At 44.0% G+C, this 26,249-nt stretch overlaps 3 protein-coding genes across 3 annotated transcripts; all 3 read left to right on the top strand.

Moving 5' to 3' along the window:
• The first annotated feature begins 297 nt into the window (after positions 1-297).
• Positions 298-2,138, top strand: gcnt4a (glucosaminyl (N-acetyl) transferase 4a). The gene is made up of 2 exons (XM_033972562.2): positions 298-436; positions 753-2,138. Exon 2 carries the CDS (start codon positions 754-756, stop codon positions 2,035-2,037), a length of 1,284 nt encoding a protein of 427 aa, XP_033828453.1. The 5' UTR covers positions 298-436; position 753; the 3' UTR covers positions 2,038-2,138.
• A 1,905-nt stretch (positions 2,139-4,043) lies between these two features.
• Positions 4,044-13,477, top strand: LOC117376154 (soluble lamin-associated protein of 75 kDa-like). The gene is made up of 12 exons (XM_033972561.2): positions 4,044-4,098; positions 5,616-5,751; positions 6,384-6,569; positions 9,815-9,986; positions 10,192-10,371; positions 10,447-10,566; positions 12,457-12,527; positions 12,599-12,629; positions 12,695-12,749; positions 13,065-13,125; positions 13,204-13,317; positions 13,361-13,477. Exons 2-12 carry the CDS (start codon positions 5,617-5,619, stop codon positions 13,475-13,477), a joined length of 1,242 nt encoding a protein of 413 aa, XP_033828452.1. The 5' UTR covers positions 4,044-4,098; position 5,616.
• Positions 13,478-13,536: 59 nt separating this feature from the next.
• Positions 13,537-24,621, top strand: LOC129456526 (titin-like). The gene has a single exon (XM_055224237.1). It carries the CDS (start codon positions 13,537-13,539, stop codon positions 23,080-23,082), a length of 9,546 nt encoding a protein of 3,181 aa, XP_055080212.1. The 3' UTR covers positions 23,083-24,621.
• Positions 24,622-26,249: the final 1,628 nt, after the last annotated feature.

Raw genomic sequence — 26,249 nt, 5'->3', positions numbered from 1 at the left:
TTTGTGTTAAGTCATTTATTTGTTTGACAATTTACATAAGGTTCATGAAGTACTTGAAAACGTTCTTTATTAGGGCGAATGAGCTGACAGTGTAATTTTAAGCGCTAAGAGTTCGGTTGTGGACCCTGAGAGAGTATCCCCGCGTGGGGCGGGGCGTGGTGACTCCCCTCCTCAGTGGGACAGTCACATCCACGCGCTGTTTTCTCCGGAGGCCTGTGCGCGCTACCAAAGTTTTTCGCTTGGACCCACTGTGAGTGGTGCGTCATCTTCCTTCACATGAAATGCCTGCACTTTCGTGGGAGTAGTTTTCCGTGTGCTATCGGACCTGACAGTAGAAACAGGACTCTTGATGCACCCGTTACTGCGGCGTTACTCCGGGGAGCAGGATCTTTACTGCTGGGGCTGTCTGGGGTTGAGAGCGCACCACTCCAACAAGGTACAGACCGGCCGCGCTCACTAATTATTACTTTTATCCAAAACAGCTTTATTTTTCAATGGGCTTGTTTAACTCAGTAAGAATAACATATTCATATGTTGGTAGTAAAGCAATATGGAGAAATGTGTATTTTATACAAATATAAAAAATCATGAATGTGACCTATTGGCCATCTACACATTTGAAGCTAAAGCTACTGGGCCAAAAAGTTTCAAGCATGTCATAGTTATTTTTAATATAGGCTATCTACAGTAACCTTTACTGCCCTGGATTAGAACTGACTTTTTGGATGTTAATTCTAGTGTGTTTATTGCAGAATGATTGTGAGGTGGCGGCAGGCTGGTCAGCGATTCAGACACAGGTGCTTCCTGTTTACCAGCTCACTGCTGCTGCTGTGTCTACTCAAACTGCTCTCTGTGAGGGTCAGTGTCAGGGGCAGCTCCTACGTCCAGCCCTTTTCTACCTACTCACCAGTGCAGTTAAGGTATGACATTAACTGCACTGCCATCTATGAGCTGGAGCCAGTGGAAATAGGGCGCTCTTTGGAGCTGCGGCGCACTGTCAGTATGGACATAGATGACAGCACCACTGTGAGTCTGACCTCAGACTGTCTCATGTTCCTCCACAGCAGAGGATACCATACGGTTACCACACAACAAGTGGAGCAGAGCTTTCCACTGGCCTACTCTCTGGTGGTGCATAAGAACGCGCCTATGGTAGAGCACATACTGCGGGCCATCTATGCTCCTCACAACATCTACTGCATACACTATGACCAAAAGTCCTCTCCTACTTTTATCAAAGCCATGCAGAATGTGGCACATTGCCTCCCTAATGTGTTCATCGCCACACGGCTGGAGTCAGTGCAGTACGCTCATGTGAGCCGCCTTCATGCAGACCTCCACTGCCTGTCCGACCTGCTGCAGAAGGACACAGCCTGGAGATATGTCATTAACATGTGCGGTCAGGATTTCCCTCTCAGGACCAACTACGACCTGGTGCTGGAACTGCAGGCACTTAATGGCACTAACATGTTAGAGTCAAGCCGGCCCAGCCTACTGAAGAGACAGCGCTTCACCTTCCAACACCAGCTCAAGTCTGTGCCTTATGAGTACCGCAGCATTCCAGTCAAAACCAGAGCCACCAAACAGCCTCCTCCACATGGAATACAGGTGTTCATAGGCAGTGCCTACTTTGTCCTGTCCAGGGAGTTTGTCCAGTACATTCAGAGCAGCCCAGTAGCCAGGGACTTCCTTGCCTGGTCTGCAGACACCTACTCTCCTGATGAACACTTCTGGGCATCCATGGTCCGAGTTCCCGGAGCGCCTGGACACATCCCCTACTCTGCACCTGACATCTCAGACCTGATAAGCAAAACACGGCTGGTCAAGTGGAACTACCTAGAAGGCAGCCTGTACCCAGCCTGTACAGGGACACATATGAGAAGTGTGTGCATTTATGGGGCAGCTGAGCTGCGCTGGCTCCTCACATATGGACACTGGTTTGCCAACAAATTTGATCTGAAAGTTGACCCTATCCTCATCCAGTGTTTGGAGGAGAAACTGTTGGAGAGACAACGTATTATTCACCCGCAGCAGTGACAATGTGTGGTCTTAATGCCCTAACATACAGAGGGTCGCCAAGAATCTGCCCACAATTTATCACTGCTTATAGATCACTGACTAGCTTGTGGGCAAGTAGCACTCTAAGCTCAAGGACAATTGAAAATGTGTTCTGTTGTGTTTTGTGCACAATTATAAGCCATTAGCCTACTTTATAAACACAATAATGTAACCTGTCAAGAACAACGCACTCTAGTTGATTGTACAGGGATGAGCCAATAGATCCTGTGCTCCAGCTCACAGTGCACCAGAGTATGGACATATGGAGGACATACAAGACACAGACACTATGGCACACGGACTGACTGTTCTCTAAAGCCTCCTGCTCAAACCTTTTCATTATTTATTTATGATTTAATTATTGAATAAACTTATTAACTGTATACATTGTATATTTTTTCTCAAAACATAAATAGCCTATCTGATTCAATCATTAAAGGTTTGGACCATATTTGTGTTTTCTTGTAAAAAGTTTGAACTAATCGTGTCAACAATGGTAATTCAAGATGGCATGCATTTGTGTGAGCGGCAGATATCTTCTATCAGCGACGTATCATGAGCTCTGATGAATGACAGCTGGTAAGGCTGGAAATGAGCCTCCTCATCAGGTTCACTTTTCACACAGCTCCAGTGTGCTCCTGCTCCAGTCTGCAGCTATTTAAGCTGCAACTCTGAACCCTAGTGCCAGGCCTTCAACCCACACAGCGCCATCTACTGCCTTTCTATAGTCATGGCCCCTGTGGTTGACTCATGAGTGAAAACAGAGCAGTGCTTTTAGCTGAAGCAAAGGTCTTCAGTGTATTTTTGTCTGGGCAGGTCTGAGGATGGAGCAGAGCTACACAAAGAGCAGGATTCATCAGGCAGTGTGGAACGTGCCGTGTGCAGCACGTGGAGGACAGGTGAAATGTGAACTGACCTGAGCCAGCCCTAGCACAGACAAAAGCTTTATTCTGACTTAGGTATTTGGCTCCAGCTCCAGAGGGCTCCAGCGTCTGCGTCCAAAACAGGACTGTTTCACCTGAATCCATGTATATACTGTGTATACACTGAACGCTCAGGTCCCTGCTGCGCCAACACAGCCGTGCAGATAAGGAACCCATGTTTTCTCTGCAATGAAAAGACAGCTTTCTTTTCTGTACAACTGCTTCTTCTTTTGCTGCTGCTACTGCTGCTGTGAGACAATGCCGTTGTTGTGTGAGCTGCCACACCTCAGAGTTGAGCTTGATGGTGGGGCCAGGGTTAGACCATTAACTCCAGACTGCACTAGGCACCACCTGGTACTGGAGGGGCACACTCTGCCACAGTCTGAGAGGCCACAGTCTCCCACAGTCTAAGGGGCCACAGCCTAATGGGACACAGTCTGAGAGGCCACAGTCTGCCACAGTCTGCCACAGTCTGAGAGGCTACGGTCTCAGGGGCCACAGTCTGAGAGGCCATAATCTCAGGGCCCACATTCTGTCACAGACTTGAGAGGCTACAGTCTCAGGGGCCACAGTCTGAGGAGCCACACTCTGTCACAGTCTGAGGAGCTTAGGGGCCACGGGGGGGGGGGGGGGGACTGTCCGTCTTCATCAATTCAACAGACCTGCTCTGCCCCCCAGTGCCTAAGATGCAGTACTGCGCATTGTTGCACTAATTTCTTTGCAGTGGCCATTACTTTTGCCCTTCAGTATTTGGATTACATGACTGTGCATATGTCGCCCTCCTGAAGACTAAAAAGAAGTGTATTAAAAGGCCAAGACTGAAAGCTGAAGGTCCAACAGTGACATCTGTGACGCATGGACGCATGAAGCTTCAGCTACAGCGGGCGTATGAAGATGTGCCTGCACACGCACATGGATGGGTTGTTAGCTCCTCTCTCATATTTTAGGCTTCGGGACAGGACAGGATTAGATTTACATAACAGATCTGTCCAGGGAGGGTTAAGCTGAGCATGCGCACAATGACGCAGTTGCAGCGTAACAAACCTTACTGTTGACAGAATAGGACGTGAGGTTTCAAACTTTAGGACAGCTGGAGGGGCTTCTGCGTAAACCCAAGGTGAGTAGACTACCCGCTCCGATGCATCTGTACGTATTTGTGTCCCACATGCAGCGCACGCTGTGCGGTCCTTTGTGCGCTCCGTTCGCTCTGTGCTTTCACTGCTTCTGTGCGCTACTCCAAACAGTAGGCACCCGCGCACGCCTCCGTGCGCTGTTTTGCGCTCCTTTGTGCTGTCCCGTGAGGAGTAGAATATTGCCCGTGAGCGTTTTGTCAGATAAGAGACGAGTACGAAATATTATATCTTTACAGACTTCTTCTGACTATGGTTCTTAACCAGCGGGCACGACACATGTGCCTTGCGCGAGCCCCCTTTGCATTGGACACAATGTTCTCGTTAGACTGCCGTGAACTTAGAGTTAAAATTCTGCCGTGTTAAAGTTACCTGTGCGGAGAGCGAGCCGCGCTGCGCTCAGTGCATGTATCATCCAAACATAATAACATCTAAGCGCGTACTATGTAGTAGTTTATAAATTGTCCGCGCGTGTGGGCACACACCCCCCTGCCCCTCCCACTCCGCCACTCCAGGGAACTCCGTGTACATTTGTGAGGCGCGCGGTACAGTCAGTGGGTGTCAGTCCTCGGTTTGTGCTAAGTGTGGTGCAAAACAAAGATTGAGAAGCATGCCCGTTTACTCGCGGAAAAAAGTTTCGGTCACGGGAACACTGTGTCCCATCTGCCATGGCGCACGTGTGCGCGCACGCACTCGCCTTTCTTTAGAGTTCGTTAGGCCATAGGATAAACTGCGGGACGTTTTAGTAATTTATTGTTTTGCCAGTTGGCCTCTCCACTGTCCTGTCCTTTTTTCTGTCCAGTCCTTGTCTCTGCCTTGTCCCTTTCTCTGTCCTGTTCTCTCCACTGTCCTCCCTGTCCTCTTCTCTGGCTGTCTTGTCCTCTCCGCTGTCCTCTCCACTGTCCTCTTGTTGATGCAGGATGCTGGGATGTGCACCAGACTGAATCACTCCATAGTTTGTGCAGAGTGGTATCAGCTGCAAGTGAACTCTGTTATTCCAGAGCACAGAGCGGATTGAGGGGGATTAATGAAGCCAGGTTAAGATTAGCACAGTCACGGTGCACAGTCAGATGTGCCGCTGTGAGACTCACCAAGCAGTGAATGGTGTGAATCAAACTGCAAGTATTGGTCAGTGTGTGTGGGTTTTCTTAGATTGTGCAGTAACAATAGGAGAGAACCAGTGTCTCTAGGTAGATGTCTTCAGGAAACCCACACACATCTTCCAGATCTTCTTTTGTGGTATTACCACATGACATCACAAGGTGGCGTTTGAGAGAAAAACAAAAACAAAATATGCAGGGTTTGTGTGAATGAAACAAAACACAACACCAGGTATGTTTTTAATGAGGAAGATCAGAAAATGGCATATGATGGGTCCTTTAAACATTCAAATAATTAATGTAAAATGCATAAAACAGACAGGAGAACAGTGTCTGAATGTGTGTGTGTGTGTGTGTGTGTGTGTGTGTTGTGCTTGCCATGACTGTACTCTTGTGCTGCTCAGGATGAAGTTCCCTGTGGATGTCCTAGTGGCCGTGAGCCACTCTGAGCTGGAGCAGGAGGCGCAGAGCTACATGGGGGAACTGCTGTACAGTAACATGGAGTGTCCAGAACAGCTGACCCTCCCTGACTCCACCAAGGTCTGTCTCAGTCCGATCACTGTCTGCACTGATTATGCCTGTCTCGATAATTACTATATCGACTTATCGCACAGTATATGAAAGCTTGAACAATATATTTTGGGGCTCAATATTTTTTGTGTGTACTTTTTGTTTGTAATAATAGGGAGATATTTTGCCATTTTTATATAATAACATAAGATTTTAGCTGTATACAGTAGAATAAATAACTTACTCATATAACTATGGTTATTTATCGGTTCATTCTACTATTCATTTGTTGGAGCTCATGCTTTTTAGATGGATAAATACTTTATTAATCCAGAGGGAAATTGCAGTGCAGTCTGTTACTCACATTCACACATCACATACATAAAAAATAATCACAGTTAAGAGACATTAAAAAGATTAAAAGAGTTAAAAGTTGCAATGAGTGCATAGTCAATAAATTAATGATAATCTTAATGATACTGTCTATTTAAAAATGGTTTACTGGGATTATCCTGCTTTGTGTCAGTAGCATAAAGTATTTTCAATATTATCGTTTGTCACAATTTTTCTCTGAAACAATATATCATGCTTCTAAATGTGTTATCGTGACAGGGCTACACTGAGCTGGGGAAGCAGAGTCACACATTGACCTCTCTTCTCAGGTGGACATAAGCATTTCCAGTGTGGGCTTGGTGCCTCTGTATGGATCCTGTGACACTCAGAAGGTCTTGGCCCTGTTTGCCCCAGCAGACCCCTTTACTCCAGTGGCTCTGTACCTCCTGGGCCAGTGGTGGGCTGTGGGTGATATCCTTCACACAGCAGACAGCTCTCGGGATGGCCTGATACAGGTAACCCCTGTGTGTAGACAGGTCTGGTCAGGCTAAATATATGGTTTTTTTTTTTCCTTTTTCCTTTAGGCTTCTCTGTAAATAATGCAGGGTTGCAACTCCATTATGATTTAGCAGGTTGTCCGATGTCCTTTCTGCCTAAATGTACATTTATAAATTAGAAACAAATTAGTTGTTTTGGCAACATGAACTATAACACATTTCAAACTCAAATAATACAGGGATACAGTATAAAATGAAACAGTCAAAAGAACCCCACACAATAGATGAAATAACATGATATAACTATAACATCTATATTTAAAAAGTATAAAGATAAAATCATTCTGACTTGAGCCTGAAACTGCTGTATTACTAGGTTACATTGGTAAACCCAATATAATCTAATTAATAAGCCCCCCAAAATATAAAGACAGAAAATCATATCCATACATACACATACATGTCATTACATACACATATATGTCCCCACATACACACACATGTCCAAACTACATACACAGATCCGCACATACACATACATGGCCACACATACACTCACATGTCCATACTACATACACAGGCCCATGCATACACATACAAGTCCATATTACATACGCAAGTCCATGCATACACATACATGTCCATGCTACATACACAGCTTCATACATACACATACAGTTGAAACCAGAAGTGTACTTACACTGTATAAAAAGACACCTACGCTTATTTTTTCTCACTGTCTGACATGAAATTAGGCTAAACTTTTCCTGTTTTAGGTCAATTAGGATTACCAAAATTATTTGTACATACTGTACATACATTTCATTAGTATTTGGCACGATTGTCTTTAAACTGTATGACTTGGGTCAAACATTTTGGATATCCTTCCACAAGCTTCTCACAATAGTTGGCAGGAATTTTGACCCTTTCCTCCTAACAGAACTGGTGTAACTAAGCCAAGTTTGTAGGTTTCACTGTGGATAATGACACACTCTTACAGCTTCATCCAGCATCCCCCCGAGGTCTTTTCTTTTTGTTCTTGAGTTGATATGCATATTTCAGACCAAAGCATGTTCATCTCTGGGACACAGAACCCGTCTCTTTTCTTAGCGATATGATGGCTGGACATTCCCGTGGTGTTTATACTTGCGTATAATTGATGAACGTGGCATCTTCAGGCATCTGGAAATTGCACCCAAGGATGAACCAAACTCGCAGTTCTCTTCCTGATATTTTGGCTTATTTCTTTTGACTTTCCCATGATGTTACACACCCCTCCCTGAGCCGCCATCTTAACATAATGGAGGGGTTTGAGTACCCGAATGATCCTGGGAGCTCTGTTGTCATGGGCTTCATGCCCCTGGTAGGGTTAGCCATGGCAAACAGGTCCAGGGGGATGGGTTAGACTAAGAGCTGTTCAGAAGCCCTTTATGAGAAGTGAAAGAACAAGGTCAGCTGCGTCGCCCGGACCGGCGTCACCGGGGCCCCACCCTGGAGCCAAGCCTGGGGTGGGTGCGTGAGAGAGAGCACCTGGCGATTGGCTCAACCTATAGGAGCGACATGGAGCCATCCTCACGTGGACCCACCACCCGCGAGAGGATCCGTAAGGGGCCGGTGAATGAGATCTGGGAGGCAGTTGAAGGCGGGGGCCTTGACAACCGGACCTCCGGACATGGAAACTGGCTCTGGGGACATGGAATGTCACCTTGCTGGAGGGGGCGGGCCTGAACTTGTGTGAGAGGTTGAGCACTACTGACTAAATATAGTCGGCCTCACCTCCATGCACAGCTTGGGCTCTGGAACCCAACTCCTTGAGAGGGGCTGGACTCAACATTTCTCTGGCGTTGCCCGCAGGGAGCAGCGGCGAGCTGGTGTGGGCCTGCTTATTGCCCCACAGGTCAGCCGCCACATGTTGGAGTTCACCTCGGTGAATGAAAGGGTTGCGTCCCTGCACCCCTGGGTCGGGGACAGGTCTCTCACTGTTGTGTCGGCCTACAGCCTGAACAGCAGTGCAGAGTCCCCGGCCTTCTTGGAGTCCCTGGGAAGGGTAATAGACAGTGCAGCGACCGAGGAGTCCGTTATTCTCCTGGGGAACTTCAATGCCCATGTGTGTAACAACAGTGACACCTGGTGATGAGTCCCTGCCTCAAGTGGGGGAGGTCAAGTATCTCGGGATCTTGTTCACGAGTGAGGGAAGGATGGAGCATGAGATTGACAGGCGAATCGGTGCAGCATCTGCAGTGATGCAGTCGCTGTATTGCACTGTTGTGGTAAAGAAGGAGCTGAGTCAAAAGGCTCTCGACTTACCGGTCAGTCTACGTTCCTACCCTCACCTACGGTCATGAGCTTTGGGTAATAACTGAAAGGACAAGATTGTGGATACAACCGACTGAAATGGGTTTCCTTCGCTAGGTGGCTGGGCGCTCCCTCAGGGATAGGGTGAGGAGCTCGGAGTAGAGCCGCTACTCCTCCACATCGAGAGGAGCCAGTTGAGGTGGCTCGGGCATCTGCTCAAAATGCCTCCTGGACTCCTCCCTAGGGAGGTGTTCTGGGCATGTCCCACCAGGAGGAGGCCCAGGGGAAGACCCAAGACACGCTGGAGGGACTGACACACTGGAGGGACTATGTCTCTCGGCTGGCCTGGGAACCCCTTGGGGTCCCACTGGAGGAGCTGGAGGACATGTCTGGGGTGGAGGAAGACTGGGAGTCCCTGCTTAGACTGCTGCCCCCACGACCTGGCCCCGGATAAGTAGAAGAAAATGGATCGATGATGTTACACAAAGAAGTAATCTTTTTCTGGTGTGCCTTCAAACACATCCACAGATGTGTCTCTAATGAACTCAAATGTTGTCAATAAACCTAAACCTAAATCAGAAGCTTCTAAAGACATGGCATCATTATCTGGGTTTTACCAAATTGTTTACATTTTTTAAAGACATAGTAATCTTACTGTATGTAAACTTCTGACTTTGAAGAAAGTAATGAAAAATTGTGTTAAATAAATCTCATTAATTTGGTATTTAGCAAATAGAAATAATTTTGGTAATCCTAACTGACCTAAAACAGGAAAAGTTTAGTCTGATTTCATGCCAGACAGTGAGGAAAAAGAAGCATATGTGTCATTTTATATAGTGTATGTTAACTTCTGGTTTCATCTGTATATGTCCATACACATATATGCCCATACAGACATATGTCCATACTGTCTTCCATTTCACTGCTGATTGGATGTGTGTATGCTGAGAAGACTGTGTGTGTGACAGGTGGACACATTGGGCGAGAGGATCGTTCTGTATGTGCTCAACCGCATTGTCTACAGAGTCCAGGAGATGAGCTCAGATGAGCTGCCCTTCCTCTGCCATGGAGAGCAGGACTTTGCAAAGATTCTGTGGAAAAATGGACAGGCAGTAGGCTTCTACTCAGTCAAACCCACAGGTACAGCAGCATTTAGGCAGTGAGCACAGTGTGTGTGAGACAGAGGAAACTCCCTCCCTCTGTTCCTCATGTCTGCTCCTCATGTCTGCTCAGTATGCTCTCACTAGTGTCAGTACATACTGGTGCTCTCATAATGTTACAGTGTGTTGTGTACAGGTCCAAAGCCCTCACCTGTGCATGTGTTTCTGTTCTGCTCTATGTACAGGCAGCCCGTGCAGCTCCTTCTCCAACCGCTCCTATCCCCTGCCTGTGATGGACTCTCTGTTTGTGAGGAAATGTCATCGCGGGAAAGGCTTGGGCCTGCGTATGCTAGAGGATTATGTGGATAGTTTCAAAGAGGACTATCTAGGTCTCAGGTATCCTCTGACCACAGCTATGTATAAAGGTAATTCACTGTTCAGAACAACATCCATTCCTAGTGTCTGCCCACCCCCTCATGGTTATGTGTCCTATGCCCTAGTGTGCCAGTGCTACCTGCGAGCCTTCCCTGGAGACTCTGAGCTGTTGTGGGAGGTAGACAGCTCCAGGCTCAACCAAAGAACTTCTGTTGCCAGCAGAATCCAGAACATGAGTCTGACAGGTATCTATCTTTTTTAGCTCAGGCCAGTTGGCACATCATTTGCACAGCTAATTATACTAGAAAGGACAAAAAAGACTACCGTACTTACTACTACTAGTAGTAGTAGATGCCAGATAATCATTATATCAGCAAAGGTAACAAAAAGATATCTTTTGGGATGTCTAACACCATGCATATTTACTGTATGTAGGCATTGTTTGGAAACCCTCATGCAAAATGGCCACTAAAAAATTACAAACGGCTATGGTTGTATCACCAACTGAACAAATATTGCTCTAGTCTGCGTCACTAAATAGACAATAACAATTCTTGTCCCTGCTGCTTAATACCCACTAGTTGTAGCAGTACAATGCCTCTTACATCTTCTTACATAATGGTTGTAATTGCAATCTAGTGAACATCAAAATGCTCATTTGAAAATCTATGATGCATTTGTTTATTAGCTCAGTCACTAGTCAGTAGTGCAGTGGTATTTCATTTGTCGCGGGGGTTACGTCCTAAAAATAACCTTCAACCTTCAAAATTTGCAAACATACAGCACTTCAGAGTCACACCGCTAGCGATTGACCATTTATGTAAATTTGTCTAGCTGAACGCATTCTGTACTGTACGGGAGACACGGCACGGAGGAGACTGATTGACAATGGTTTACAGTCCCATAGCCAATCAGGACGCAGAACACACTGCGCATTCACACGCTGTAAAAAAAAAAAAGCATGAAAAATTGCACACACAAAAATCTGTGAAACAGCGAGGCCACGAAAGGTGAACCACTTTATAGCAAGGGACCACTGTACTATAAAGATGAAAAACATGAGAAAAAACACAATGCCAAAAGTATTTCATCTTGACTAGTGCAACTAAAAGGCCCAACATTGCATTCAAGGCACATTTAGGACTAGGAGTCAACTAGTGTGTTCAATGTTTTGTCTGTCAAATGAAGCACCATTTTGAACCAAACTATGACTCAAAATCAAGTAAAGTCATAGAACATACAATTACACTTTATCAGGCACACTTCAGGAATTTACCCATACTTAAAGTAGCACTTTTGTGCTTGTGTCTGTATTACTGTAATAATATTAGTTGTGCATTCCTGTGAAACTAGTTTGGTACAACTACAACTAGTTCCACAGAAATGCACAACTATATGTACTAAAAAGTTGCCAAAATAGATCTGTACTTAAAATATGGTTTATATTAACAATATCAGAATGTTTTTCTGTGCACAAGAGCAGTTCCACAGACTTATAGTCTGTGTTCAAAACATGCTAATGTGAGAGCCTCACATCACATGATATCTCTTAGTCACACTATACACACACACTACAGTCTCCAATAACCTGATTTTAAGTAGTTATTTAACATTAAGGAAATATAATTATTAATTATAATTATAATAATTTAAAGGTCCTATATTAGACAAAATTCACTCTTGTGAGCTTTAAGCCAAGTTAGAACGTTATTACCTCATCAAAAACATACCCTGAGTTGTGTTTTCTTTCATTCACACATTTGTCAGTAATGCTTTATTGTTAGTCTGTCTACATCTCCAAAAAGCAAAATGCAATGTTCCACCTTCTGATGTCATGAAGTGGTAGTTTTTAAGTTAACGGCTACCTTTTAAGCTACCTTCTACCTTTTGTTCAGTAGAGATTGGCAGTACCAGGGCTGATTCAGGTGAAGGTGTATGGACTTTAAAAAAAACAGTGAACTCTGTTTTTCATGAGCACCCTGTTCAAAAGCAAAACTCCATGTATGGTTTTGATGAGGAAACAACATTATAGCATAGATCAGAAAATAAAGTAATATAGGCCCTTTAATAGTGTAATAGACTTTAATAGTCATCCATTTTAGGCAGAGATGCTTAACATACTTGTGGTATTTTAGGAGTATCCAGGACTCTCACATACTCAGAATCTGCAGTGACTGTCTCTGTACATCACACAGAGGAGAACATGGTAAGTTTCTGTTTTTAACACCAACATACTAACTGCTTGCTGCTTACACTACTCTTGTTTGTGTTTTGCAGGAGGAGATTACCATAGTGAAGGATACTAAAGGTGAGTGTTCTCTGTGACAGTAAGGATCAGCAAATGTGTATGATGTATACTGTGAACTGTTTCAGGCACTGGCCCAGCTGGACAGAAGAACACAGACGAGCAGTGCTCCGCAGACATACAGTCAGTACATGATTTTTAGGGTGCAAGTCTATGATGAACAATAAGCTTTGGCAATATTATGGAGGGAATAAGCAGGGCTAATTTTTATTTCTAGAAATATATCATAAAATCAATGTATATCAATGCTTTTAAACACTGTTTCATGCAGACCTGTGTAGTCACTTGGTCAGCTTCAAGGCCAATACTTTATTACTGAGCTTAGGGTGTAGTCCTGCTATAGGCTGTGTTCAAATGAGCATTTGGACGAATATAAAAAATACTCAAATTGTAATTGCATTTTCTGTACAGTAACTGTATATGTATTTTCCATAACAGAATCAGTGAGGAGGTGACATTGCTGAGATTAGTGCAGAACACTGAAGTGGTTCAAACTGAGGTGAGTAATACTTCCTGCCTATACAAGTATGAGTGCTGTTTGTTTGAAGTAACAGCAATACATTATGCTTCTACACAGGAGCTGCTGGAGGTCACTACAAAAAATGTGATGAGTATTGTTGTTACTGAACTTGAAGAAGACACAGAGATCGACCAAGTGACGTCTTTACTAAGGTCGCAGGAAGACTCTGAGGTTACACAGAACTTGAACACTTTATGCAGTTCTGTTATTGCAGTGGAAAATGTGGCGTCAGAGGTCGAGGAGTGTCTTCATTCTCAGGAAGAATGCACAGAAGAAAACAGCCATAAAACAGCTCCGCCAGAGGGCACAGTCACTATGCAGAGAGTCTTAAGAACCAGAAATGTTGTCAACATTCCACAACCGTCAAATGTAGGTGATGTTGATGTCGATATGGACAAATCTGTGGATGAATTTGAAATAACACAAGGACAGAAACATGAAGAGGATGTAACAGCTGAAAACCAGACCAAGAATGTAATGGAGGAGACCCAGGTCCTACACAGAGCTCCTCTAAGAGGACAACACACCTCCATTACAACATCCAAATCCACTAGAGCCAGCATGAGACTGAACCAAGTACAAAGGTCTTGTGTTGAGGCTGACACACAAGAACATGGACCAGACACTGAGCAACATCAGAACGCAGAGATAGATGATGCAGTGGTAGAGACAGGAGTGAAAGAGTATTTGGCTGAGGGTACAAATGAAGCAGAGAACCAAGAGGCAATCAATACAGAGACATTAGACAAAGCTGCTACAGAGGAACTGTCAATAGCATGTGTAGTACCAGAGATTCCCCCTGAGGAAGTAGACAATGACGATGCCCAGTCTGAAACTAAGATTGTTCCAGAGGTTCTTCAGCCTGCCCCATCTCAAACCGACAACCCTGAAGTGGCCCCTGAAGAGGCCCCAGAAGAGGCCCCAGAAGAGACCCTCGATACAGCTGCAGTCACTGATGAAGCCTTGTGTGTGACAACAACAGAGCATGAAAGCCTTCCATTTACAGAGGGCAAAACTGAAGTGGTTGAAGTGATTGAAACAAGAACTATGAGAAGTGGGGCTAGACCCAACAACACTGTCGCAACCCCAAGAACCACTCGAAGTAGAAAACAGAATGTAGAGGAAGAGATTGTTGAAAGAACAACCATAAAACAAGGTAAGAAGTCAACTGGAAGGAAAGAAATAAGCAGGTCTAAGTGGCAAACCCAGGAGCTTAAAACTTCTTCAGCAGAGGAAGATATGACAGACCAGATGTCCATACCAGCCAACGTTAGTGAAGATGGGGCTAATAAGGATGAACTAGTCAAGCATTCTGAATCTCCAGTGGTTACAGAAACACAGGATACTGTTTCAGAGAAGGACAGCAAAGATCAAGAACCTGCATTCATACAGGAGGATACTTTGCATAAAGACGAAGAAGAGGTAAAAGGTGAGACAGACATCACAGAGGAAGAGAACTTTGTAGGAAGTTCTAGTACTGAGGCTGTAGAGGAGCAAAAGAACGAGGATGAATCATCTATAGCTGAAGTAGAATCTGTTCTACTAAACACTACAGAGTCAGATGAGAGCACTATGGAGATCGACAAGGAGTCCCAGCCTGAAGCTGTGATGGAACTCAACGTAGAAGAATCAGGCATAGATAAAGAGGCTGAACAAGAATCTGTTCCAGAACAATCAGACGAAACAACACCAGTAGTAGAGATCAGATCTTTAAGAAGTGGACCCAAGAGTGTCACATCTACACCCAGACGCAGACTCTCAGCAGGAAAACAGACAGCTAAACCAGAGTCACCAGACAGACCACAAGGGGAAACACAAAATGAACAAGACTTCACAGAGGAGCAATCAAATGAATGTGCAGCACCAGAGAATTCCTCTGAGATTACACACAATGAAGATGCCCAGTCTGAAACTAAGACTACTGAGGTAGTAGACAATAATGATGCCCAGTGTGAAACTAAGGTCACTGCAGAGATTGTTCAGTTAATCCCATCTCAAACCAAGGATCCTGAAGAACCCCATGAAGAATGTCCTGAAGATGTCTCTGATGCAGTTGTAGCCACTGAAGAGGCCCCACCTGTAGTCATAACCGAGCATGAAAACCTTTCATTCAGTGAAACTGAAGTGGTTGAAACAAGAGCTCGAAAAAGTACGGCCAGATCCATCAACACAGTTCTAACCCCCAGAATAACCAGAAGTAGTAAACGAAAGGTAGAGGAAGAGGTTGTTGAAAAAAGAACCATAAAACAAAGCAAGAAGTCAACTGGAAGAAAACGAGTTAGCAGGTCTAAGACACAAACTCTGGAACTCGAAGCTTCTTCTGCAGAGGATGACACCACAGAGGAGGTCCAGACAGAGGCATCTGGACACACCACGATTGAAAATAATGACATGTCTTTAAAGGCTGATGATGAAAATAAGGATTCCTTGGAGAAAACAGTTAAAGATTCTGAATCCCCAGTGGTGACAGAAGCCCAGGATACTGTTTCAAAGGAGGACAGTAAAGATCAAGAACCTGCACTGGTACAAGAGGATACTTTACACAATGATGATGAAGAGGAGGTAAAAGGTGAGACAGACATCACAGAGGAAGAGATAGCTGTTGTAGAAAGTTCTTGTGCTGAGGCTGTAGAGGAGAAGAGAGATGAGGCATCATCTACAGCTGAAGGGGAATCTGTTCTTCTAAGCACTGCTGAGGCAGAGGACAGAGAACAAACTGAGAGCACTATGGAGATGGACAAGGAGTCCCAGCCAGAAGTTGTGATGGAACTCAATCTAGGAGAATCAGACATAGATAAAGAGCCTGAACAAGAATCTGCTCTAGAACAATCAGATGAAACAACACTAATAACAGAGACCAGATCATTAAGAAGTGAACCCATGACTGTCATACCTACATCCAGACACAGACACACAGCAGGAAATCAGACAGCCCTACCAGAGACACCAGACACACCACCAGAGGAACCAGAAAATGAACAGGACTTGTCAGAGGAGCAGTTAAAAGAATGTGTAGCACCAGAGATTCTCTCTGACGTACTAGACAACGACAATGCCCAGTCTGAAACTAAGACTATCGAGATAGTATACAATGATGATGCCCAGACTGAAACTAAGATCGCTGCAGAGGTTATTCGGTTGGTCTCATCTGAAACCAGCAACTCTGAAGAAACCCCTGAAGATGTCTCTAATGCAGCTGTTACCACTGAAGAAACCCCACCTGTAGCCACAACCGAGCATGGAAACCTTTCAATCACTGAAAATGAAGTGGTTGAAACAAGATCTCTAAGAAGTACGGCCAGACCCATCGACACAGTTCTAACCCCCAGAACAACCAGAAGCAGTAAACGAAAGTTAGAGGAGGGGATTGCTGAAAAAAGAACCACAAAACGAGGAAAGAGGTCAACTGGAAAAAAACGAGTAAGTAGGTCTAAGGCACAAACCCAGGACCTTGAAGCTTCTTCAGCAGAAGATGACATTACAGAGGAGGTCCAGAGAGAGACATCTGGACACACAACTATTGAAAATAATGACATGACTTTATCAATGGAAGTGGATGAAGATGGGGTTGGCAAAGATAAACCAATGGAAGAGTTAGAAACCACTGTTCCAAAAGAGGACAGCAACGAACCTGCACTGGTAGAAAAAGATGCTTTGCACAAAGATGAAGAAGAGGTAAAAGGTGAGACAGACATCACAGAGGAAGAGACAGCTGTTGTAGAAAGTTCTAAGACTGTAGAGGAGGAGAATAGAGAGGAAGCATCATCTACAGCTGATGTGAAATCTGTTCTTCTAGGCAGTACTGAGGCAGAAGACACAGAAGAAACTGAGAGCACTATGGAGATGGACAAGGAGTCTGAGCCTGAAGCTGTGATGGAACTCAACTTAGAAGAATCACGCATAGATAAAGAGCTTGAACAAAAGTCTATTCCAGAACAATCAGATGAAACAACATCAATAATAGAAGCCAGATCTGTAAGAGGTGAAACCAAGACTGCCACAGCTACAGCCCAGCCAGAGAGATCAGACAAACCACAAGAGGAACCACAAAATGAACAAGACTCAAAAGAGAAACAGTTAAAAGAATGTGTAGCACCAGAGATTTCCTCAGAGATTGAAGAAAATCCATTTAAGATCACTGCAGACGTTGTTCAGCTGGTCCCATCTCAAACCAACAACCCTGAAGAAACCCCTGAAGAATGCTTTGTAGATGTCCCTGATACAGCTGTAGCCACTGAAGCAGCCCCACATATAGCCATAACTAAGCATGAAAACCTTTCAGTCAGTGAAACTGAAGAAGTGGTTGAAACAAGAGCTCTAAGAAGTGGAGCCAGAGCCATCAGCACAGTTTTAACCCCCAGAACAACCAGAAGTAGTAAACAAAAGGTAGAGGAAGAGACTGTTGAAAAAGCAACTATAAAACAAGGCAAGAAGTCAACTGGAAGAAAACGAGTTAGCAGGTCTAAGACACACACTCAGGAACTTGAAGCTTCTTCAGCAGAGCATGGCACCACAGAGGAGGTCGAGACAGAGACTTCGAGAGACACCACTATTGAAAATAAAGACATAAAGCCAAATGATGAAAATAGGGTTTCCTTGGAAGAACCATTCAAAGATTTTGAATCTCCACTGGTGACAGAAATACAGGATACTGTTCCAAAGGAGGACAGCAATGATAAAGAACCTGCACTGGTAGAACAAGATGCTTTGCACAGCGACGAAGAAGAAAAGGTAAAAGGGGAGACAGATATCACAGAGGAAGAGGCAGCTGTTGTAGAAAGTTCTACTGCTGAGGCTGTAGAGGAGAAGAAGAGAGAGGAGGCATCATCTACAGCTGACGTGGGATCTGTTCTTCTAAGCATTACTGAGGCAGAGGGCACAGAACAAACTGAAAGCACTATGGACATGCACAAGGAGTTCCAACCTGAAGCTGTGATGGAACTCAACGTAGAAGTGTCAGGCATAGATAAAGAAGGACAGGAATCTGTTCCGGAGCAATCAGAAGAAATAACATCAATAATAGAGACCAGTTCTTTAAGAAGTGGACCCATGACTGTCACAGCTACAGCAAGAAATCAGGCAGCCCAACCAGAGGCACGAGACACACCACAAGAGGAAACACAAAATGAACAAGACTCCAAAGAGAAACAGTTAAAAGAATGTGTAGCACCAGACATTCCCTCTGAGGTAGTAGACAATGATGATGCCCAGACCAAAAGTAAGTTTGCTCCTGAGGTTGTTTGGTTGATCCCATCTCCAATCAAGCACTCTGAAGAAACCCCCGAAGAGTATTCTGAAGATATCACTTATGCAGCTGTTGCCACTGAAGAACTTCCACCTGTAGCCACAACTGAGTATGAAAACCTTTCAATCTGTGAAACTGAAGAAGTGGTTGGGACAAGAGCTCGAAAAAGTGCAGCCAGAACCATCAGCACAGTTCCAACCCCCAGAACAACCAGAAGTAGTAATCGAAAGGTAGAGGAAGAGATTGCTGAAAAAATTAAAACAACATCAATAGTAGTGACAAGATCTTTAAGAGGTGGAACCAAAACTGTCACAGCCACACCCAGGCGCAGATACAGACCAAGAAATCAGACAGTCCAACCAGAGACACCAGACACACCACAAGAGGAAACTCAAAATGAACAAGACTCCAAAGAGAAACAGTTAAAAGAATGTGCAGCACCAGAGATTCCCACTGAGGCAGTAGACAATGACGATGCCCAGACTGAAACTAAGATCGCTGCAGATGTTGTTCACTTGGTCCCATCTCAAACCAACAACCCTGAAGAAACCCCTGAAGAATGTCTTGTAGATGTCTCTGATGCAGTTGTAGCCACTGAAGAAGCCCCACCTGTAGCCACAACCGAGCATGAAAACCTTTTGGCCAGTGAAACCAAAGAAGTGGTTGGAACAGGATCTCTAAGAAGTGCAGCCATCAGCACAGTTTCAACCCTCATAACAACCAGAAGTACTAAACGAAAGGTAGAGGAAGAGATTGCTGAAAAAAGAACCATCAAACGAGGCAAGAAGTCAACTGGAAGAAAACGAGTAAGCAGGTCTAAAGCACAAACCCAGGAGCTCGAAGCTTCTTCAGCAGAGGATGACATTACAGAGCAGGTCCAGACAGAGACATCTGGACACACAACTCTTGAAAATAATGACATGCCTCTATCAATGGAAGTGGATGAAGATGGTGTTGGCAAAGATAAACCAGTGGAAGATTTAGAAACCACTGTTCCACAAGAGGACAGCAAAAATGAACAACCTGCACTGACAGAACAAGATGCTTTGCACAAAGACGAAGAAAAGGTAAAAGGTGAGACAGACATCACAGACGAAGAAAGAGCTGTTGTAGAAAGTTCTAGTATTGAGGCTGCAGAGGAAGAGAAAATAGAGGAAGCATCATCAACAGCTGATGCAAAATCTGCTCTGCTAACCACTACTGAGACAAAGGATGGTGAACAAACTGAGAGCACTATGGAGATGGACAAGGAGTTCCAGCCTGAAGCTGTGATGGAACTCAATGTGGAAGAATCAGGTATAGATAAAGAGCCTGAACAAGAATCTGTTCCAGAACAATCAGATGAAACAACATCAATAGTAGTGACTAGATCTTTAAGAGGTGGAACCAAGACTGTTACACCTACACCCAGGCGCAGATACAGACCAAGAAATCAGACAGTCCAACTAGAGACACCAGACACACCACAAGAGGAAACTCAAAATGAACAAGACTCCAAAGAGAAACAGTTAAAAGAATGTGTAGCACTAGAGATTCCCTTTGAAGTAGTAGACCATGATGATGCCCAGACTGAAACTAAGATCGCTGCAGATGTTGTTCACTTGGTCCCATCTCAAACCAACAACCCTGAAGAAACCCCTGAAGAATGTCTTGTAGATGTCTCTGATGCAGTTGTAGCCACTGAAGAAGCCCCACCTGTAGCCACAACCGAGCATGAAAACCTTTTGGCCAGTGAAACCAAAGAAGTGGTTGGAACAGGATCTCTAAGAAGTGCAGCCATCAGCACAGTTTCAACCCTCATAACAACCAGAAGTACTAAACGAAAGGTAGAGGAAGAGATTGCTGAAAAAAGAACCATCAAACGAGGCAAGAAGTCAACTGGAAGAAAACAAGTTAGCAGGTCTAAAGAACAAACCCAGGAGCTTGAAGCTTCTTCAGCAGAGGATGACATTACAGAGGAGGTCCAGAGAGAGAGATCTGGGCACACAACTATTAACAATAATGACATGCCTCTGTCAAAAGAAGTGGATGAAGATCGGGTTGGCAACGATAAACCAATGGAAGATTTAGAAACCACTGTTCCACAGGAGGACAGCAAAGATGTAGAACCTGCACTGACAGAACAAGATGCTTTGCACAAAGAAGAAGAGGTAAAAGATGCCACAGACATCACTGAGGAAGAAACAGCTGTTGTAGAAAGTTCTAGTGCTGAGGCTGTAGAGGAGAAGAGAGAAGAGACATCACCTATAGCTGAAGTGGAATCTGATCTTATAAACACTACTGAGGCAGAGGACACTGAAGAAATTGAGAGCACTGTGGAGATGGAAAAGGACTCCCACCCTGAAGCTGTGATGGAACTCAACATAGACGAATCGGGTATAGATAAAGAGCCTGAACAAAAATCTGTTTCAGAACAATCAGATGAAACAACATCAATAGTAGAGACCAGATCGTTAAGAAGTGGACCCAAGACTGTAACAGCTACACCCAAGGGCAGGTACATGGCAAGAAATCAGACAGCCCAACCAGAGACACCAGACACACCACCAGAGGAACCACAAAATGAACAAGACTCCAAAGAGAAACAGTTAAAAGTATGTGCAGCACCAGAGATTCCCACTGAGGCAGTAGACAATGACGATGCCCAGACTGAAACTAAGGTCACTGCAGAGGTTGTTCAGTTAGTCCCTTCTCAAACCAACTACCCTGAAGAAACCCCTGAAGTATGTCCTGAGCATGTCTCTGATGCAGTTGTAGCCACTGAAGAGGCCCTACCTGTAGTCACAACCGAGCGTGAAAACCTTTCATTCAGTGAAACTGAAGTGGTTGAAACAAGAGCTCGAAAAAGTACGGCCAGATCCATCAGCACAGTTCTAACCTCTAGAACAACCAGAAGTAGTAAACGAAAGGTAGAGGAAGAGATTATTGAAAAAAGAACCATAAAACAAAGCAAGAAGTCAACTGGAAGAAAACGAGTAAGCAGGTCTAAGGCACAAACTCAAGAACTCGAAGCTTCTTCTGCAGAGGATGACACCATAGAAGAGGTCCAGACAGAGACATCTGGACACACCACTATTGTAAATAATGACATGTCTTTAAAGGCCGGTGATGAAAATAAGGATTCCTTGGAGAAAACAGTTAAAGATTCTGAATCCCCAGTGGTGACAGAAACCCAGGATACTGTTTCAAGGGAGAACAGTAAAGATCAAGAACCTGCACTGGTACAAGAGGATACTTTGCACAATGATGATGAAGAGGAGGTAAAAGGTGAGACAGACATCACAGAGGAAGAGATAGCTGTTGTAGAAAATACTAGTGCAGTAGTAGAGGAGGAGAAGAGAGAGGAGGCATCATCTGCAGCTGAAGGGGAATCTGTTCTTCTAAGCAGTACAGAGGCAGAGGACACAGAACAAACCGAGATCACTATAGAGATGGAGTCCCAGCCAGAAGCTGTGATGGAACTCAATGTAGGAAAATCAGACATGGACACGGAACAAGAATCTGTTCCAGAGCAATTAGATGAAACAGCAGCAATAGTAGAGACTAGATCTTTAAGAAGTGGACCAAAGACTGTGATAGCTACACCCAGACGCAGACATGCAGAGGAAAATCAGACAGCCCAACCAGAGACACCAGACAGACCACAGGAGGAACCACAAAATGAACAAGAGGAGCGGTCAAAAGAAGACATAGCACCAAAGATTCCCTCTGAGGTAATAGACGATACCCAGTCTGAAACTAAGACTTCTGACGTAGAAGACTATGTTGATGCTGAGACTCAAACTAAGATAATTCCAGAGATTCCTCTGGTTTATCTTCCCAGAGTGGCTGTGGTCTTGGTAGATGTCCAAAAAGTACAGGTTATAAAATCCGTCAATGAGACTGCTACATCAGAGCAACAGGAAAATATCAAAGACAGAGTGGACAGTTTCATAGAAGAAGATCAAGATGCAGTAGAGTCCAATCCAAAACAAGCTGAAGAAGCAGAGATGGACCCGGCAGAAGGTCATCGGGATCATAGTGACAGTCAGGTACCCCTAATATTGGAGAATACGGACAGCTCCTCCAGTAGAGTAGATGATCTGCTACCTGAAAAAGCATTTCTGGTTTCACCTGCTAGTCCTTGCTCAGAAGAGGACCTTGAGAGACCAGTTACACCATCTCCAAAAAGAACAAGGCAGTCAGATATCCAGCGGGAGAAACCAAAATTTGAGGATGTACAAAAGGGATCTGTTGAAGCACATGACACTGAAAAAGAAAAAGCTAATCCACACTCATGCCAAACACCTAGACGATCTTCACGTAAAAGAGCCAGAGTTGACTACCGAGACAATGATGACAAGTCCGAATCTCTTACATCAGAGGACATCTCAAAAGATACCCTGACCAGCAGAAGATTTAGCTCTGAGCCACAGAGTGAAGAAGAGGAGTCATCCGAGGGCATTGTTCTGAGCCTGCATCTGGATGAAGAGGAGGAAGAGAGTGCATCAGATGAGGAGTTATTAGTCATCACAGGGAAGAATCTAAGGAGCAGGTCTGTTCCATCCATCATAATCAGTCCCCATTCTAAAGCCACTCCTCTGCGTTCTGCACTCCGCACCCCAAAACCATGTCCAGAGCACACTCCCCGACAGAAGAGGCACAGTGCCAAAGCCTCGCTATGCTACACATCCAAATGCCCAAGAAAGTAGGTCCCTTTCATTTAGTTTAGTTTGTTTCTCAGATATGCCAGGTAGATATGAGGTTTTGTTATTTTTGCCTCCCTTTCCTGTGTCTATGCATGCTTTTATATTACAGCATTATTATTAATCTGTATTTTATGGGTTCATAAGCAGAGGTGGGTAGTACTCAGTTACATTTACTTAAGTAACTTTTTAAAGAAATTTTACTTTTCAGAATACTAATAATCTCATACATTGTTACTCTTACTGTGGGTAAATCTACAAGTGACAAAAGCTTTATTTTGACGATATGAAATGATTTGAACATTTGCATTTCTTGCAGCACTCCCTCAGATATGATTTAGTTTTCCTTCCAATTACATGAACTTCAAATTATAAAACAGACATTACGTCCTGTCTGTTACTCTTTAAAGAAGGGGTATTATGCAAAATCTTTTTTTTTAAGCTTTCTACTATGTTATATTGTATCCCTTCCTCAAAAACATGCCTGAAGAGGTTTTAGATGTCATCCAGGCATGTTTGAGTAACTTTGCGATCTCTCCTGGGCCCTATTTTAATCCTCCTTATGGTTAACTGTAAGATTCTGCGCTTTAATTTTCTCTTACTTGGGTAGTACTTTCCCAAACACTTACCCAAGTAACTTCTTGGACCACTACTTTGTACTTCTATTTGAATATTATTTTAAAGGAACGTTACTCTTGCTTGAGTACAATGTTGGCTACTCTACCCACCTCTGTTCATAAAAATAGGCTCCTGTTTAAAATGATTTGATATTGTGTGATTAACATGTAATATGAAGTGAATCTTTCGCATCAGTCGACACAAAGTTGAACACAAATTATATTCTGCTGTTTTGAGTACATTTGGCTGTCAAACTCACCCCTTGACATTTTGTATATTTTGTACAGACTTTCTAGGATTCCGACACAGACCAGCCCATAGAGTATGCAGTAGTATTTTGGGTGTTTTTTACTTCACGGGGCTGTTTTGTACTTATAGATTTAGAGAGATAGAACCACATTTCCAACTCAAGCCAACCTCAGGTGATCACAAGTCCTTTAACTTTTATATTCCACATCTATCTCTGTTGTTATTTTTTCCGCAACACTTGTAGTTGTGTTATTTTCAATGCTTAAAGTGAGACTAAACACCTAAACTCTGCCCACAACCACATTTCAATGAAAGCAGCTAAACTGGGCAGTATCTGGAAGACTGAAGAGAGTGGGGGCGTGGTCTGGACATATGAAAAACTGTGATTGGTTTAACATGTATCCACACTTCAAACACCCCTGCAACCTGGCTGTAATCAGGGCAGTGCTGTGTGGTGTCACCAACTATTGGAAATTGCAGAGGCCACTGGGGCAGCACAAACTTAGATTTAGGTATTTTGACAAGAAAGCTGGAAATTGCCAAAAATGTATATTGAAATGCTATACAAAAACCAGATACACAGTGGAGGTGGATTTAGTGTTGAGTACCACTTTAAGAAAGGTAAAGAGACTGTCATGCGAACTATTTTATCTTGTGATTTCATGGTAAATTGATATCACGTAAAAGCCGATATTTGTGTCTTGTCATAACATGAAACATTATTTTTCTGCAATTTACATATTTATACTTGCTTCTGTACTTTGGTTTAGATTAATGAATAAAAATGTCCTCAATAAATAGTTGTGTTCATCCACATTTCTCATTTTTCCATAGATAGAGATATATTTATCTAGGTAAGGTAAAAAAAAGACTTTGCTATACAGTACGATACAAAATATACAGTATGGGCAGAACAACAGTGCATAAGACATCATAGCAAGTAGGTGTCGTAACCAGCGTGGCGTAAGGACCAAAGGTGCAGACTCACGATGGTTAACAATGTCTTTATTCACACACGTGATAACAAAGGAAATAGTTCAAAACTTACCGGTAGTTCAGAGTCTTAGTACGGCGTGAGTCAAAATCCATGGATGCTGGGGAGTGTAGGTGCGGGGCGCGAGCCAGAGCCCAGGGATGCGTCGCGGAGAGCAGAGACAGAAACAGGGAACAGCCAGGACCGGAGCGAGGACACAAGACCATACCAGAGCAGAGGTGCAGGGGAGATCCGGAGCTGGTTCTCGGCGGATTCCTGGTGTAGGGCAGAAAAGTTCCAATAAACACGAGAATACAAGGATCAACAAGGTGTAAAGCCAAAAGCATATTCACGTAGAGCACGCGGACGTTCCGGCCCCGAGTGACTCGTCCAGACCCCTCTTATCCACGGCAGGTGGTGTTGATTGCGTAGATGGAAGGCAGGTGCGCGTGGGAGGAGTCAGGATTCCGCCCAGCTCCGGAGACAGGCAGGTGAGGGAGGAGGGAGACGAGGGTGCAGGGAGAGCAAGACAGGGATCATGACAGTAGGTTAATTACAGTTGTTCATTACAAGAACTGTCTCTGACAATGAATTGTAAACCCAGCACCTGCAGCCATTATTAATCAGTGCTAGTGCAGCCTCTGTAGCCCAGTGATTGAATTCTGAAAGTTTTGAGCGTTCACATGATGCATGGCCTCCTTTAAACTTTATAATGTGATAAAATGTATAACATGGGGTGGGAGGAGCGTGAGTTTGAGTGGTGCAGTGTAAGTTTGGAGGTGCAGTGTGAGTTAGGGGATGTAGTATGAGTTTGGGGATGGGTGCAGTGTGAGTTTGACGATGGGTGTATGGTGACTTTCACGACCTTCCTTGCTCGCCTCCCACATATACATATATACACATTCTACTAATATTGTCTTGGTTAGATGGACAGATGGATCAAGGAACAGTTGTAGCTCTAAGGTACCTATTTTTGAAACTCATTAATTGTAAATAAAATGTTAACGGTGTAACGTACAACGTATATTCATTTTGCCACAAAATATAAATGTGATCAATTTGAAAACACACCACTAATAAAGTGCTGCTTTGATTACATGGAATGGGACATGCTTGGTACATTTAGCCTAAACCATTGCAGGGCTGTGTCTGGCTTTGTGTAGGGCCTGTGTCACAATGTTTGCCAAAATGATCAGGTTCCTTATCCTAGTAATCAATAGCCAAGCCAAAATCTATAGTTCAAAATCATCAGAAAAATACAGCCAACTTTTTAGGAAAACTGCTTATAATAAATGCCGGTAGCCTCAATTTGACTGGAATATTTAACATTTAA

Source organism: Periophthalmus magnuspinnatus, chromosome 9 (genome assembly GCF_009829125.3).
Source record: "Periophthalmus magnuspinnatus isolate fPerMag1 chromosome 9, fPerMag1.2.pri, whole genome shotgun sequence".
NCBI classification, from domain to species: domain Eukaryota; kingdom Metazoa; phylum Chordata; class Actinopteri; order Gobiiformes; family Gobiidae; genus Periophthalmus; species Periophthalmus magnuspinnatus.
This window is presented reverse-complemented; position numbering and strand designations above follow the sequence as displayed.